The sequence below is a fragment of the Leptidea sinapis genome, chromosome 28 (assembly GCF_905404315.1).
Source record: "Leptidea sinapis chromosome 28, ilLepSina1.1, whole genome shotgun sequence".
NCBI classification, from domain to species: Eukaryota; Metazoa; Arthropoda; class Insecta; order Lepidoptera; family Pieridae; genus Leptidea; species Leptidea sinapis.
In genome coordinates this window covers 10823042-10840641 of record NC_066292.1, presented here as the reverse complement: position 1 = coordinate 10840641, position 17600 = coordinate 10823042, and the positions used below count along the sequence as shown (strand labels likewise).

The following is a 17600-nucleotide window of genomic DNA, read 5'->3' as shown; positions in this document are numbered from 1 at the left end:
AAGATTCCTCCGCAGAGTTTTTGGGTACCTGACAGAATCTCAAAGGGACGATTATGTAGAATAGCTTATAAAAGTCCTGTCAAATATAATGTTACAATGCTAAATATTGGGGTAGAATGGAATGAATAAAAATAAACTCAGAGAGGTAGACTTAAAATTACACGGAGGAAAACTCGGTATTGATTGGCAATAATGCTATCCCATTTTATTTTTAGATATCGATCCATCGCTTAGTGGAAACTATACTTGCCTCGCCAAAAACCTTTACGGATCTGATTCCGTATCATACGAAGTGGTAGTACTGCCTACGCCGGATCCACCCACCCTGCGAGTAACTTCGCATAAAAACGCGTTGCATTTGCAATGGGACCACCCGAAGAAGCTAAATGGAAAGCCACAGAAAATCAGTGAGTGTAAACTCTATTCTAAACATAAATTGTATATATTACGGGTTATAAAGTATGACATTCCCGATTTGTGCTGAAAAATTGGATTTCGCTTTTTTTATTTTAAAATATTTATTTAATCAAAATATTTACCATTATTATCTATACATTGCTGCCACCTAATAGGAAGGTCATTTATGCTTTTGCGATAGAACTGTGGTGATCTAGATTCGTTAAACTGTGTGAATGCATTTTGTACTTTTTTTTTTATTTTATTGATTTGACGCAAATGAGTTAATATTGTTGGTTAGGTAACGCTGAACCATGCCCTCCCATGTGACAAAAATTTGACTCATAAATCACAAACCATGAGGATTTTATGCCAATTAGGTATTACAATAAAACGGAAATTTCATACTTTAACTTCTATTATTATGTAGTTTTAAATTGTTTTGTTACGTCCGTGATAAGTTAGTAGTTTTTGACACTAATCAAGTGTTCCTTGATAATGTAAATGTCAGTATTGAGTTCAGCAAAGTAATTCCATCAGTTACGGTGCCCTTAAACCAAAAACACAATAAGAGTTTGGACAGTATTGTTTATATAGTCTATATATTGTATAGGCAGTAAAAGCTGCTGCTATTGTTAAAGTCTTCTGTGGTTTCAGGCTATAACTTAACATGGAAAGAATCTAATGGAATGTGGCAGGATGCTTGGTCAGACAAAGGAACATCACTTCAAGGGACCCAAGAGTTTACCTTGCAGGGGCTCAAGTGTGGCACGAAGTATTCCTTACGGATGACAGCTTCCAATAGTGTTGGGGAATCACAGCCAGCCTATGTTGATGCCACCACCTTAGGAGGGAGTAAGTTAATGACATTTTCTTTTTATTATAACTAACTAGAATAACATCAGTATTAAGCACATAGTCCAGCAAAAATATGCTGGATAATAATATAACTACCGTTTTTTAACTTTATCTAATCAATCATTCTCTGGTTTTTATGATATCTCAATTAGGTTATGTAATATTATATGAGATACCAGGGATCTAGTAATCTCAGAACAACCTAGATGACTATGCGATATGTAAAGATTTTTTTTTGTGAAAATAAGGGACGGGACGAGCATGACGTTCAGCTATTGGTAATTGATACGCCCTGCCCATTACAATGCAGGGCCGCTCAAGATTATTAAAAAACTCAAAAATTCTGAGCGGCACTACAACTGCGCTCGTCACCTTGAGACATAAATTATTCTTATTTTTTTATTTTATTTGGGGAGCTGACAGCAACATTTACAAATCGGTCAAGTAAACATAATTCTAAATGCCAATTACAAGCTTCCACATATAGAAAGAAATTTGCTTAGTCTAACTATAACTATAGATTGAGAATAGAAATACTTATACATACACAGATATAAAGATACACTTATGATACATTTATTGATTTCGTAAAATCATTTGCGAACGCACTTTTTATGTTTTTTATACTACCACTAAAAAGATCAAATCGGCTATAACAATTATACATATTGAACAGATTGGTGACGCGTGGTATGTAACTGTTTATTCTATATTGAGAAAGAATGACTGGTAGGTACGTAAAGTAAATCTTGCTTTCTTAATGTTCGCTTTGGAGTTCGTAACGCAATCATGCTGAGGAGTTCAGGACAAACCACCACACTTTGGGCTATTTTTACAAGAAATCTAATATCAGTCGAGTCTCTTCTAAGCTTCTGACAGCGCTGAGAGTATTCAACTCCAGGTACTCTGAATTTATCGCAGAGGAAACGAGTGAATTTCTTCTGAATCTTTTCTATATTATTTATATATGTGACATAACAAGGGTTCCATATTTCAGACGCGTATTCTAAGTGGGTTCGCACATAAGCACAGTAAAGAACTTTCAACGTTTTCATTTGCTTGAAGTCCTATGTCTCATTTGCCTAGTAATTTCACTGCCTACGGCGCCCTTCAGACCGAAACACAGTAATGCTTACACATTAACTGCTTCACGGCAGAAATAGGCGCCGTTGTGGTACCCATTATCCCGGCATCCGGTGCAAAGGAGCCTCTATATCTTGCCTTGTATCTTCTAGTAGATTTACTAATAGCAGTGATTGGAACAGCTGCCTGCAACCAAATTCCAAATGAGCTATCTGGTGCAATATTTCCAGGATGATACAACATGAGTACTTCAAGCACTTCACCTTTCTAAAAGGTGAGCAATAGTACTGTCGCGTAGCAATGCTTCGACGTACATGACGAGAGTTGTCAAACGTCATATCGTGCAGCAACGTACAAGACGAGAGTTGTCAAACTTAAAGACATTGATAATTTCGAGATTTACGTCAGTAATACTCGTAGCTCAGCGGAAAAGTGATTACTTTAGACGCTTTAGACCCGGGTTCGATACATCTACCAGTGCATGGAATTTTTTGGGTTTTGTAAAGTTAATGGAATTTTCTAGTAAGTTCAGGATCAAATTGAACAAAAAAAAAGATGGAAAATGTGTAAGCAGGATTAAAATAGGTAAAAGAAATTTATAGTACAATTTAAATTTAAAAATGGAATGAGAGAATTATTTTGAAAATAGAACAGATCCGGGGGTTTATAAGTGGCCTAAGGCAGTTCTAGTTCAGACTCAAAAGTGAAAAGTGATTAAGAAGTAAGAAGAAGATAGAAAAGAACTAGTGTTCGGGGCGGTGTGATCTGCTGAAGGCATCGCCATCGACACCAAGAACAGCGGCAGACCGGCGCAGTGCAAGTTCGAAAAGTGAACGCAAATAAAGACTCGTTCCTATAAATGGAGAATTTATTTCCAATTCCTGACCCACTCTCGTGACAGTACTCTTGTGACGTAAATGTGTGGGTGGTGGTGATCACTTAACATCAGGTGATGCGCTTGTTTGTCCTTTTGTTCTACAAAAAAGTTGAGTGAATTCTAAAAGTTCTAGAAATAAGATCAATTATAATATATACTAAATGGTTTGACTATCATGTTTACTATAACATTTGTATCTATGCTAAGAAGCTCTTTAAAGGGAACTTCTTAGAGGAACTTTGTAATACAATAAAATATTTGTTTCAGTTCCAATAGCGCCCTCAACAACAGAATGGTTTTGGAGTAACGCAACTCATATATACATACAATTAAGTGGATGGGATGAGAATGGCTGTGAGATTATAAATTGGGTGGTAGACTACAGGGAATATGGAAGTAAAGTTTGGAAAAGGACTGACAACAAAATGGTATATATTTCAATATTTTCGTTTGCAATAGGGTCATGAATGCTTACCAGTCGTACTATATACAGGTTGTAAATGTTTAGGAAGACGGAGATCGACCTAGGCCATTATTACGTATAATATCAACATTATAACTATATATCAGATCCGATCAAGAATATAACATTTTACGCTAATGGAAAAATTCAGGGATGTCAAACTGCACTGTTGTAGGTAAAAACCTTAATTTTGCCTATCTCTCTGAAAGACAATTATGAGAATATGCGCGTTCATCTTCATGATTGGCAATGTATCTCATGACCTCTGGCTTACAAAAAAAAAGTGAATATTGAAAACCTACTTTAAAATTCACGTCATATTGAGCTTAAGATGATGAAACGGATGAGAAAAGTGACTGGCAACGGTCGGCTACCGGTTAGACCGGTTAGTAAATGCTATGATGATGAATATTATTTTCTGTTCCACTAACTGTGCCCGTGTTAGAAGAAGTTTGTTAGATATTTTGATTCAATTGATCAGAAAACTAGTTTCATCTGTACCATGTTTTTAAATAAACTTGCAAATACCGTGATGGGCTATAGCACATAGCCCATCCTATGGTATTTATATGTGCCATCGAACTATATTCGCTATACAAACAATCATCAATCAATCAGTGAAGTAATTAAGTTGTGTGGTGCTAGTGCTCATTGGACATGACATAACATCGTTTTTTTTATTCGTTCCACAAGGAACAGGCTAATGTCAGAGACCATTCTGCCTAGAAATAATATCGTAACAACGTACAAATTTATTTAGACCAAAATTTATGGAAGTTGAAGCATTTTTCGGGATACGCCCTAGCTGTAAACTTAGCCAACCGTTCGAATGACACATAATCCATAAATCTTGGTACTTTTGTACAGCTCTTGAATTATATCGCCATCTACAAGATCTACACTAAAATTGAAAACTTGCTCAACTCAATAAGTTCTGTAGGTTTAAACCGGATTAAGAGAGATATTCGTTAATAATAAATCGTTTCTTAAAATTTATAATATTTTAGCAGTTAATTGATGCATAAGTGTAAACAAAGGGGTATAGAAATAATAACCAAAATAACCCTTAAAATATTTTTTCTTTTTTTCAGCTTCAGTATGAACAAACTTGGGGCACATATTCTCTATTAAACCCCAACTCATTTGTTCTCGGAGACTTAACTCCAGCTCAGTGGTACCAGATTAAAATAATGGCTGAAAACTCTGCTGGAGTCTCTACATCTTTATATATGTACGCTACAACAACTATCACAGGAGGTAAGTTATACAACCTTAGATGATAGTAATATCAAATAGATACACAAAATAAAAATGAAAACAAAATTTTATGAATGATGCGGGACTCCAAGACGCAACATCTCGCGTTCCATGCGAGCGCTCTTTACAACTTAGCCAACCGCCTGGTAGCGTTCCGCGGCAGCGTGGCGGCCGGCGAGTGCCACAACCGAATCGGCACTCCTTCAGTACTAATTCAACAATAATTTCAGATGGATAATTGCATACACTCTCCAAACTTTACTATTACCACAGAGTAGGAGTGGATACTTACGTATTAACTATTATATTACAAATTGCGTTTTTTTTTTATGGAATAGGAGGACAAACGAGCGTACGGGTCACCTGTTGTTAAGTGATCACCGCCGCCCACAATCTCTTGCAACACTGGAGGAATCACAAGAGCGTTGCCGGCCTTTAAGGAAGGTGTACGCGCTTTTTTTGAAGGTACCCATGTCGTATCGTCCCTGAAACACCGCACAAGGAAGCTCATTCCACAGCTTTGCAGTACGTGCAAGAAAGCTCCTTGAAAACCGCACTGTGGAGGACCGCCACACATCCAGATGGTGGGGATGAAATCCTAACTTGTGGCGTGTCGTGCGAAGGTGAAATTCGGCGGCAGGAATCAGGTTAAACAGCTCTTCGGAACACTCCCCGTGATAAATGCGGAAGAAGACACACAATGAAGCGACGTCTCTACGCAACGCCAAGTGATCCAGCCGTTCACAGAGCACTGGGTCCCCGACAATTCGAGCTGCTCTGCGTTGCACGCGGTCAAATGGATCGAGCTGATACTGGGGTGCGCCAGACCAGAGATGACAGCAATACTCCATGTGTGGCCGGACCTGCGCTTTGTAGAGCGCTAGTATGTGGGCCGGCTTGAAGTATTGCCGTGCTCTATTAATGACGCCCAGTTTCTTTGAAGCCAATTTGGCTTTGCCTTCCAGATGACCACGAAATTGGCAATCGCTCGAGATTTCGAGACCCAGTATTCCGATACTAGGCGCGGCTTTAAGAGAAGTGTTCTCGAAGAGCGGTGATACGACAAATGGGGTTTTTTTAGTGGTAAACGCGCAAACTTGAGTCTTCTGGGGGTTAAATTGGACAAGGTTCAATTTACCCATTCCGAGACCTTCTCAAGAGAGGACTCGATAGAAGACACAAGTTTGTCCCAGCACTGGTCGACGATTTCCCGAGAGAGACCTGCATGGCCAGTGTATACGGCATCACAAGTGCTATCGTCTGCATAGCAATGAATGTTGGAGGTGTCCGACATATCATTGATATGCAGAAGAAACAGCGTGGGAGACAGCACACAGCCTTGGGGCACTCCAGCATTCACGGGCTTTGGGTTCGAGCAATATCCGTCGACAACGACCTGTATGCTGCGCCCAGTGAGGAAGCTGGAGGTCCACTTGCACAAGCTCTCGGGAAGCCCAAATGATGGAAGTTTGGAGAGAAGCGCCTTGTGCCATACACGATCAAAGGCCTTCGCTATATCCAGGCTAACTGCCAGGCCTTCCCCCTTGCTTTCAATAGCCGCTGCCCATCTATGTGTTAGGTATACCAGAAGATCACCTGCCGACCGACCATGGCGAAACCCGTATTGTCGGTCGTTGATCAACTGGAGACCCTCTAGATATACCAAGAGCTGACGGCTAATTATGCTCTCCATGATTTTGGAGAGCAGGGAGGTAATAGCAATAGGCCTGTAGTTTGCCGGATCCGAACTGTCTCCTTTTTTTTGGATCGGATGGACAAGGGCTGACTTCCATGAGTCAGGGACTACGCCTTTAGAATAAGAGTGCCGGAATAAACGCGTTAGCACCGGCCTCAACTCAGGGGCACACGTTCTAAGCACGATTGGAGAAATGCCATCCGGCCCGCTCGACTTTCTGACGTCCAACGAAAACAGACCTCGCCTAACAGTTTTCTGTCTGAACTGTACTTCAGGCATAGAGCTCTGACACCACGGGATGGTCGGCGGTGTTTTTCCGTTGTCGTCAAGAGTCGAGTTGGAGGCGAAAAGAGTGCACAAGAGATCGGCTTTCACTATTGCCGTATGGGCCAGGGTGTCATTCCTCATGTGCAACGGCGGCATGGATGGCTGGCTGAAGTTACCAAGAGCAGCTTTCGACAACGACCAGAACTTGCGTGTTCCGGTCGGTAACTGGAAAGCTGCTCGCCGATTTTGACGACGTGTTTTGACTTTGCACGGGCGATTTGCCGCTTAAAAAATCTGGAGGCGCGGTTGTATTTCCTCTTAAGAACTGTGCAGTTCGGATCCTTTGTGCCCAGCGCCGCAACCCAAGTTCGATACGCCTGTTTTTTGCAGTCAGATGCTGCTTTAACAGACGCATCGAACCAGGGCTGTGATCTGCCACCGATGGGTACTACAGAGTTTGGTATAAAAATATCCATACCCTGTAGTATCACATCGGCTACTGCAACGGCGCAGGCACTAGGATCATCCGAAGGGAAACAAACCCTGCCCCAAGGATGCAAAAAAGGAACGCATCCTATCCCAATCTGCTGACTTGTAGTGCCAAACGCGGCGGGTCGCTGATGGTCTGCGACGTTGGCGTCGGAAAGGCACTACACTCCTTCCCAGGCAATAGTCGGACGTTCCGACAGGGGCGTCGACAAAGACCTGGTAACCATCGGGATGTGTAGTCAGCAGAAGATCCAATAAGGACGGCATGTGGCTATCCACATCCGGGAGCCACGTTGGCGACTCAACCAATTGTGACAGACCATACGCCAATGCAAAATTATGCACAGATCGCCCTGCGTAGTCTGTGGTACGTGATCCAAGCCATTCGGCATTGTGCCCGTTGAAATCACCCAAGACTACGATTTCAGCGGAGGGGATCTGTGCAAGTACGTCATCAATTGCCGCTTGAACGCAGCCCATGAGATGATCGGTTTCTGCGTTACCACTATGGGACCTGTAGACACACGCATAGATGCGGACGCGGTCCTCTAAATCTACGCGGAGCCAGAGAGTGGACAGGTCCCTACCCTCAAAATTGCCGAGACGGCGACAGCAGATATCCTCCCTAACGTACACACATACCCCGGCATGAGGCAAAAAATTGTGCTGAATTTTGTACCCGGGGTACGTTAAATATGACGTATCGCTGGGTCGAGATATCTGCGTCTCAGTAAGGAAACACAAGGCCGGCTGCGCCGTCTCAAGGTGGTGCTGGACGGCGTTTAAATTGGAGTGAATTCCCCTGATATTGCAAAAGTCCACGTTGAGTGTGGAGCGGGGTGGTACTGCCTCGTTTGTCCTTGGTCATGCGCGGTTCTGTGCCCTCCCCAGAATACGAAGGGCAGCCCGAGCTAGAGTGCCCGGGGAGGGATTCTCCAACTCTGGTAGAGCCGGTACCCTCCTGGGGTAAAATCTTTTTGAGTACCGCTGTCATATTCGGGTGGAGGGTGGGGGGGGGTAATGGCCACCGGTCCTCGACACTAACCTATGCGAAACATAGCGGCACTAGGCCGCTACTTCACGCCGGTATTCTGTGCGAGTGTGGTAATTAACCCGGACGAGTCTGGCCCGATTGTTTGGATAGGTTTGTAGTATACCTAGATGTATTTTAATATCACGAAAGTATACCCATGACATTACAATCTCACTAAACCAGGCCGTTAAATTAACCGTTTAATTACAATATCACTAGTGAAATTGTAACATCACGTCTTTGACAATATACCTACGACATATATAATAAATGCCCTTAATATTTTTTCAGAATCTGTAGGTCCACCCACAGACTTCATGGATCTCAATTTGTTGGTGATAATTGGAAGTTCAATTCTGTTAACAATTTGTCTATTCACGTGTCTCTACATATTAATTAAGAAACATAAGTAAGTTTTATGATAAGCTAAGGTTGGCTATATTATTCGCTTTTCATCCAGATACTCATGCCTTTAGAGTTGACAGCACCGCTAAAACAAGTCGTATAGTAGTCAATAGTATTAAATATTCTTGAGAATCGCAGAATTGAATCTGCTGTTCTTATATTGTTGTTTCAGTTTTATAGATGTCAGCACGTTAAGCTTTCATTAATTTTTGATGATAATGTAAAAAATAATTTCTTGAACATATTTGTAAGTGTAAGAATTTCTTGAAATACAGTATTTGGAAAGGGACTTAAATATATTTTTTTACACAATTTATCTTGCCCCAAACAAGGCATATCCTGGAAACGCCTAGTTATACTAGATATGATACCCTGTACTATGGATTCAAGACGTTATACTTAATACGACATAGTTAAATATACATAAATATATTAACATCCATCACTCTGAAACAAACATCCATATTCATCATTTAATGTTTGCACCCACCGAGATTCAAACGTGGGACCTCTAGTTCCCTAGGCAGGGTCACTTACCACTGTGCTATATGGGTCGTCAAATTATATCGTCGAATTATAACAAATTTTATCATTCGTTTTCAGTCATCAAAGACTTACAGAATACCGAAACTCGTTGACAACGGAATGTAAATCGGAACGCAGCAATGCGACTGTAAACACACCACAGAGTGTACCCAGTGACGTGAACAACAGGGTCTATAGCACTCCCGTACATCTTTCAGATAATAAACATGGTTAGTAAACACTTATTGGTAGTTTAGTATATTCTTGTATACACATATTTAAATGCCAAGGGCATTGGGCGTAATTGTGGGTAACTGTGGTGGGCAGTACCATAAAAGGGAAAGCAATGGCTGAAACAAGTTCGTTGGAAATAACATTTTAGATAGTTTATTTGTATTAAGTTGACCAGAATTACAACAGATACATTAAAGAATTTACAATAACTTAACTGTATAGAAATGAATTAGTACTAGTAGGTAATTATTCCGTTATATTAATGTAAAATAGTGCATTGTGATACAAAGGTGGAAGGTAGGTTATTGCAAACGAGCTGCCGTTAACAAAGGTGAGGGTTTTTAATGTCACGAATTTGTATTCATTAAACAACGTATAAGATACGATGTTTTAAAATACCGTTGTAGCAAATAGTAAAAAAATCGGAGAATTAAATATATTTGTTACAACATACTCTCAGAAAATGGCGCTCTTTGCAACTGTACTGAACTTTTTTTTACGACATTATTAGGCAACGGGATCGTACGCGTATACAGCCTATTCTATCTTTGGACAATGTTGATTTGAAAATAATAAAAGTAAAACTGGTAATTTAACAGAATAAGTTTCGAATTTCTATTTATAAGACTTTTGAGAATGCAATGCTAAAACGTATGAATTCATTTTTTCTCGTAAACAAACTATCCGATTTTAATCTACGTTTCAAACTCCTTTTTACTAAACTTTTTAAAATGACTTATAAGTATAAAACTAAACTGCAAAAAAAGTGATCAAGCTTGTAAAATAAAGTTACGATTGCGTAAGAATAGGTGCCTCTGCAAAAGATTTAATTTCCAAATCATAATTATAACCTCTGAACGAACGCCATGCTTAACAACTGAATTTAAAAAATATTTTCAATTTAGTAAGCCGGTTGAGGTATCGTCCCACATGAATAGAGTTGCGCTATTGTAGCAAATAATATAAATGTTATACTGTGGTTAAATCAAGCATAGTGAATTATTATGATTACAGAATTGTACGAGATTAGTCCGTATGCACAATTTGCAATTGGTTTCCGGACTTTCGGACATGTAGACAACCAGGAAGCACCGAGGATGCATCCAACCAGTAGCAAGAGATTCGAGTCTGGTGAGTTTTATCACGGTTTGTAATTTTAATGATTAATTAGTAATGATCGAGTTTTAAAGTCAGAACAATACGGAAAGGCTTGATAGAAGTCTTTTAAAATAACATTGAATACGTTTCAACCTTTTCATACAATGATTAGATTTTAATAATACTTACATATTATTAATAAGTAAGCCATTCCGTACTAAAAGGCATAAAAGGCATTTATTTCATTTCTTAATATACCACCGCATCGGAAACAAATGGCGTTCTGAGAGCTAAGAAGCTGTGCAAGAAACTCTCTCAGCATTCTTTTTTTTGCGCTCTTTTTAATAAAATATACAGTATTGTACTGTCATTGTTATTGCTATAAAATAATCATAATCTAGTCCCAGGCTGTCCGATCAGTTAGATATTCAGCTTATCTTGTAAGAAAACATTAAAATTTGTTTATGAGTGCCTGAACAGTGGCTGGGACTTTATTATAAAACTATACCTATACATTAACCCTTAGTTATTGTATCTTATGATAATCCTTATAGAATTAGTTTTAAGCAATCCCTTATTTCTAGTGTTATAATAATAAAAATATCTATTTAGAGCAAAAACGTGACGGTTGTGTGAACGTATATTAAATTTTAATTTTTTACTTTAAGATTATATTAATATTTATGACATAGATTTTAATAACTATATTTACAATACTACGACTACATAAAATTAAAACTATCATTACGTGGAAGCGTACCAAGAATACTGGCAGCATTACCGCGTTGGATAGCAAGGCTGATCCGTTGACCGAAATAGCTGCCAGCGCTTGAGTTTCTAGTAGCCTTATTGAGGCGCGAAGATAGTATTTTGAACAGTATCCGCGCCTCTCGGCCCCACGGGCCAAGTGTCTAGACACCAAACGGCACAAAGATGTATGATTCACTGAGACCAACATATTTGCGACGCTTGCTGTCTTCGGCAGTCGAATCAGCAGCCCCAGCACCAACTGACGTAACTTGGACATAAGAAGGAGCCAGAGTGTCGACGCAAGTAGCTACCCACACCAGCGCCCTTCCCCGTGCCCAAGCCACCAGCGTCATTCCATCAGGACGCTTGCCATCGCGGCGGGTAATACCATTTGTCTCTAAAACAGCTGGTATATTAAGAGCGGCAAATGCCCTGCGGATGACTTCATTATTGCTGGCGTGACGACTGATACGGCCTGTCGGTTTTAGGCAGGATAACCCGTGATGCCCAAGAACATCTACCTTTACGCCACATCTACATTGATGTGGTTCATTCATTCATACTTTAAGATAATCTAAACATTTCGTATTTGTTTTACAGAAACAAGTTTCCAAATGAGATCAGAGTCAGAAGACAGTGATTGCGTATCAAGATCAACTACTTTAAAAAGTGCTCCAAGAAGTAAGTTATTATTTAAAAACAATCTGAGACTAACAAACTTATATAATTAAAGAAATCAAACAGTTGTCTTTTAAAATCAACGACTTCAGAGTTTCAGGCAACAAAACTTTGGGTTACACATAAGATGTAAATTTTTATCTATCAAGTTTAACTCAGTTTTAAAACATACGTATATGCGGTATCAAATCAAAATTACTATTTTTAATGTAGGTCAAGGAAATGACACTTATGAATGAACCTTTTACATTTACCACCACTTCGGAAAAGATGAGAAGAAGTGGCAAGAAACTCATCGCCACTCTTTTAAACCAACATTAACAGCTTCAACTTCAACATTTACAAATCATTTCAATTACAATATACGTAAAGTGATGAAAAAATAATATTCAAACGTTAAATACTGAATTCCTTACCCGAGTAAGTTAAAAAAAAAGTAAATATAAATTTCTAAGCAAAAATACAAGAGTTATTGAGTACTACAGGAAATGCAACAATTTACACACACCGTAAATAAATAAACGTATTGAGTGACCATTTTATTTTCGACTGTAAAAAATAAAAAAACTTAACTGTTTTTAAGATTAAAGTTAATATATTTTCAGCTCCTAATATAACTTCATATGGATACCTTCTTAATTATTTATGATATTTAATTTCCGTGATTTAAGGAAAACGCTTTATATCCCCTCCATGCAACTTTTCTCTCTCTCATTCTTTGTTTTTTCTCTCATTTTATGAAAATATCTTAAAGATTACTTAATTATCAGCAATATTCTCATATACGAATTAGGCTTCATAACCACAACATTCGATATATGTCATTATCATTTAATGTCGCAGCCAGCGGTTGCCAATTATATCCGAACCATGCCGGATGAAACGGAATGGGGTATAAGGCTTTTTCCTTACGATTTCTATCTGTTAATGCCCTACCACTAAAACCGTCCTACGATAACAGTAATATTTGTTTTCAGAGTTTCAGGCAGTGAGGGTTCGTTATATTTTGTTATAAGCAGTCTAGCTAAGCTATGCTATGATACGTACGCTATGATATTTTAAAATTAGTCAGTTTTTGCCTTACAAATTTCTTACTATTGAGTTGATTTCTCCAACCGAGATACTACAATTTTTAGAATGCTCTTTGTAATGAAACCAGCTGTAGATAGTCACATAGGCGCTACGTCTACGAGCGTTGAAGATGAATTTGCTCCTCCGTCGTCGGCTAATCTCCACGGGTTGACGATTAGCCAATTAATATAATTCCTTCCGCCAAATTCCACCTTTGCAAGACATGCCACTAATTAGGATATCATCCTCAACATCTGGATGTGTGGCGGTCCTCCAAAGTGCGTTTTTCAACGAGCTTACTTCCACGTAGTACAAAGTTGTGGAATACGCTTGTCCTTGTGCGGTATTTCCGGGACGATACGACACGGTTACCTTCAAAAAAAGCGCGTACACCTTCCAAAGATAAAGGCCGTCAACGTTCCTGTGAGTCCTCTGTTGCTGTAAGACAATGTGGGCGGTGGTGATCACTTATCATCAGGTGATTCATACGCTCGTTTCTCATCCTCTTCCATAAAAATAAATGTAAGGAAAAGCGCGCAGCGATTGACGTTTTGCTCGCATTTACCAGTGGGAGGCTCCACAGACATAGATCCAAAGACAAGACTTGGATCTATGTCTGTGGGAGGCTCCTTTGCTCAGGAAGCCGGCTATTATGGGTACCACAACAGCGCCTATTTCTGCCGTGAAGTAGTAATGTGTAAACATTTATGTGTTTCAGTCTGAAGGGCGCCGTAGCTAGTGAAATTACTGCGTAAATGAAACTTAACATTTTATGTCTCAAGGTGCCGAGCGCATTCGTAGTGCCGCTCAGAATTTTTGGGGTTTTCAAGAAACCTGAGCGACACTGCATTGTAATGGGCTGGGCGTATCAATTGCGATCAATAAAACGTCCTGCTCGTCTCATCTCTTATTTCGTAAAAAAAAAATCGGCCACTCTTCGTATCGCCGCGATAATATCATCGTGTTGAGGCACGTTCTATGAGAATGTAGAGACACGCAATAGTGACAACGCTCGTGGAGGAGGTGCCTGAATCGTTCATCCCATATTAGATCCCTTCGCGGTGAAATTCCTAAGAATTTCTTCTTAGTGCTCATTGAACAAATTATGTCCAAGTGTTTCAAGCTAGTGGGACTAGTGCCTAAGCACTGCGTTGATGAATGAAAGAGTCAGAAGAAGTAAATATATTGTTTATTGTCATAACTTCGTTCTTTAGGAAGGTTTGAGTTCAAAAGTTCCAGATATTATTCCTGTTAATTCAAATTTAACACACACAGCACACACAGTGTGTGCACAGATTTAACATGCTACATGGCTAATAACATTTTAGTCCTGAAATTACTCACACTTATCGTTATAAGTTTAGATCCTGGAGACGGGCTTAAGATGTTTACTAAAATTTAGAGTATACTAGATATCGCTAGTCAAACTAATTTAAATACGCTAGATGATTTATTACAACTATAATATGCATGATGACATAATTTGGATCCCTCTTTTAAAATGTCGGAACAGGCCTAGTATTTTCGAAAACAACTTAATTTCAGCAATAAGCAAAGCTGTCGTGCAAATTACTATATTTAAATCAATTTTAAATTTTTTAATTAAAATTCTTTAGCGGCGTTCAGCACTTTTCTTGGGATGGTTATAAAATGTGAAACTCGCGTCAGGACACGTGACCTGATCGAAAATTCGTAAGACAGTCGTTGAAATTATGGATGAGAGTTGATTTTTCTTAGAGACACACTTTTAAAAATAATTGGAATAGTTTTGAAGTTTTACATTTTTTATGTAATATAAATTGTCATTTTTGTGTACGATAGCGATATAAATGAATATTGTATTTAACCATATAAATGCTAGTAAATTTTTACTCATAAATAAGGCAATTCGTGCGAAATTATTCTCTAACCATTCCAAAATATTCAAAAATGCACAACGTTTATGTTCAAGTTTTTACTTCTACCGGCACTCTCGGAGTGCAACCCGTATTTTTTATTTTCAATTACCCGCGAAAGCGCTCTTGTCGTGGTGTTCAATCAACGTGGCCGATCGCCATATTTTATTCTATTATCTTATTAAATATCTTTTTTGTCTTCATATATTTTAGATCAAAACTGTGTCATTATGACAATCCTAGAATCGTATTTTTTCATAAAGCTCAATTTATACTATTTCTTCAATACTTAATGTTGTCATCATGCATACTGATGGTATTTATGCTTGTTATAAGTGTTGCAGAAGCTGTACTAATTCAGACAACCAATAGTTATCAAAATGTGTTTTTTTTTTTCAGAAACCTGTAGGATACCGCATCATAGGTAGCTGTAAATGTGATTGTATCAACACCGAAAATGTAAACAAACCTTTATTAAAATAATATAAAAGCCAAGGTGTCATTGAACTTAATTATAATTTTTTTTTTTTGGAAAATTATTTATGAAATATAAAAATATCGACTTAGCTACTGGATATAATCTATCTTTTGAATTTTGTAAATAATAAGGTTAACTTGTAAAAACGCATTTATTTTCTCAAAATTGATTCCTTTAGAATCCTTTTTGATGTCATTTCTAATTGTACTACCGCTTCGGAAACAAATGGCGCTTTGAGAGAGAAGAAGTGGCGCAAGAAACTCTCCCAGCATTTTTTTGCGCTCCTTTTAATTAATTATTGTATTTAATAAGGGATACAATCTGTCTTTTAAGTATCCAAGTATCCTCTTACAATAAGCAATTAACGTAAAATATAATATCTAATGTTAACGAAGAAAATGTAGGTTCAATAAGGTACATTGTCATAATTGGGGATTTTACTACTTGCAGTGGTTGAGTAGAAATTCATGAATTATTGAATATTTTCCTGTGCAGGTTTTTTGTTATGAAATATTATATAGAAGTTATTAAAAGATCCAAACAAGAAAATGTTCATAAATTTTGTAATTAATTTTATATGCAGTTTGTAACAATATACATTGTTTTCTTAATTAACTGTACAACCAATGACGTTCTATATACATATGGACATATCATTCACAGTCTGATAGCGAAACGGTAAAAGTGTGCTAAAGACAATGTAAGCACACTTTTCTCCTTAGTTGTGTGTCAACAGCTCTCACTGTCCGAATTAAACCTGAACTGAACAAATGTCTTACATTACTGCTTATTGACCAAGAATATTTTAAATAACTGGAGTAAATGCGGCAATGTATAGATACAGCAGTCGAAGCTTAGTCTAATGTAATTTGTGGCATGTTCCATATTTTGGCTTTGTTTTATATGACGCGATTTGTCTATATGTATAGAACGTCATTTTTACATAAAATGTTTGCATAGAAATCTAAAGAAGAAGGTATAATGTTACTTACATTGGCGCGTTAAGCACGTCGCCGCACAGGTTACGATTTGCTTAGTGATTTATGAATACAAGTGTGAGTTGCTTAGATCATTTATACGTCTATATAGACTATTACAGCTATGAAAGCACCGAAAAATATCGAGTTTAGAACTAACCTCTAATTTGAGCAATGCACGCACGCTAACACAGAGTGTCATACAAATTGCGAGTGTAAGACGTACCTAGCTTGTCATGCACACTAAACTAATATTCCTGGCCTGTTTTTATCGGTTGTCTAACAGCAAGAGACTCTATCTAGGCGTATAAATTATCTAAGGTGTATTTTAATAAAACGTATGAATGACTGCTATTTTTGTGGAATAATTTATTGACATTGTGTTGACCACCAGCGAGTAAGAAGTGATCCTTCTTATTGAGATTTCTATGAAAGCAACTATAGTATCTACGTATATTATGTATATGTATGCGCTATGCAATTTCTTATTTGGCTTCGAAAATTAGGAAAGGGGCCCGCACGCGAGATTAGCTTTGCCGAATGATTTATTAATACAACTGTGAATTGTAGTCGGTGGAATAATTTTTTTCATTGTTGTTATTATTTTTTGTTCTTAAATGTTTTCAGTAATCGCAAATTAGCAAAAGTAAACTCATGTCCAATTGTTAAACGATATCTATATAAATAAAATGATAGAGGTTTTCATTTGTTGCGCATCATGGAAAAAGTACTCGATAGATTTCAATTCAGTCTTCTAAGTTTTATTCTTTGGACACTTGGCCCTTATCAAAAATATTGCGATACCGACGACGCCTATTTCTGCCATGAAGCAGTAATGTGTAAGCATTACTGTCTTTCCGTCTGAAGGGCGCTGTAGCTAGTGAAATTACTGGGCAAATGAGACTTGTGGTGCCGCTCAGAATTTTTGAGTTTTTCAATAATCTTCAGCGGCACTGTAGTGTAATGCGCGGCGAGTATCAATTACCATCAGCTGAACGTCGTGCTCGTCTCGTCCCTTATTTTCATAAAATAAATCTTTAGTTTAATATAATAATAATAAGCACTACGAG

At 38.2% G+C, this 17600-nt stretch overlaps 1 protein-coding gene across 1 annotated transcript in view; it reads left to right on the top strand.

Annotated features, from left to right (window-relative positions):
- The window catches only part of LOC126973115 (cell adhesion molecule Dscam2-like), a 160765-nt gene extending 144795 nt beyond the window's left edge, over window positions 1–15970 (top strand). Inside the window, exons 28-36 of the mRNA XM_050820258.1 lie at window positions 216–407; window positions 1054–1251; window positions 3482–3642; window positions 4769–4934; window positions 8711–8828; window positions 9428–9579; window positions 10598–10714; window positions 12032–12112; window positions 15475–15970. Of these exons, the coding sequence (XP_050676215.1) occupies window positions 216–407; window positions 1054–1251; window positions 3482–3642; window positions 4769–4934; window positions 8711–8828; window positions 9428–9579; window positions 10598–10714; window positions 12032–12112; window positions 15475–15503 (1214 nt within the window). The 3' untranslated portion in view covers window positions 15504–15970. The remainder of the gene's footprint in view (window positions 1–215; window positions 408–1053; window positions 1252–3481; window positions 3643–4768; window positions 4935–8710; window positions 8829–9427; window positions 9580–10597; window positions 10715–12031; window positions 12113–15474) is intronic.
- Window positions 15971–17600: the final 1630 nt, after the last annotated feature.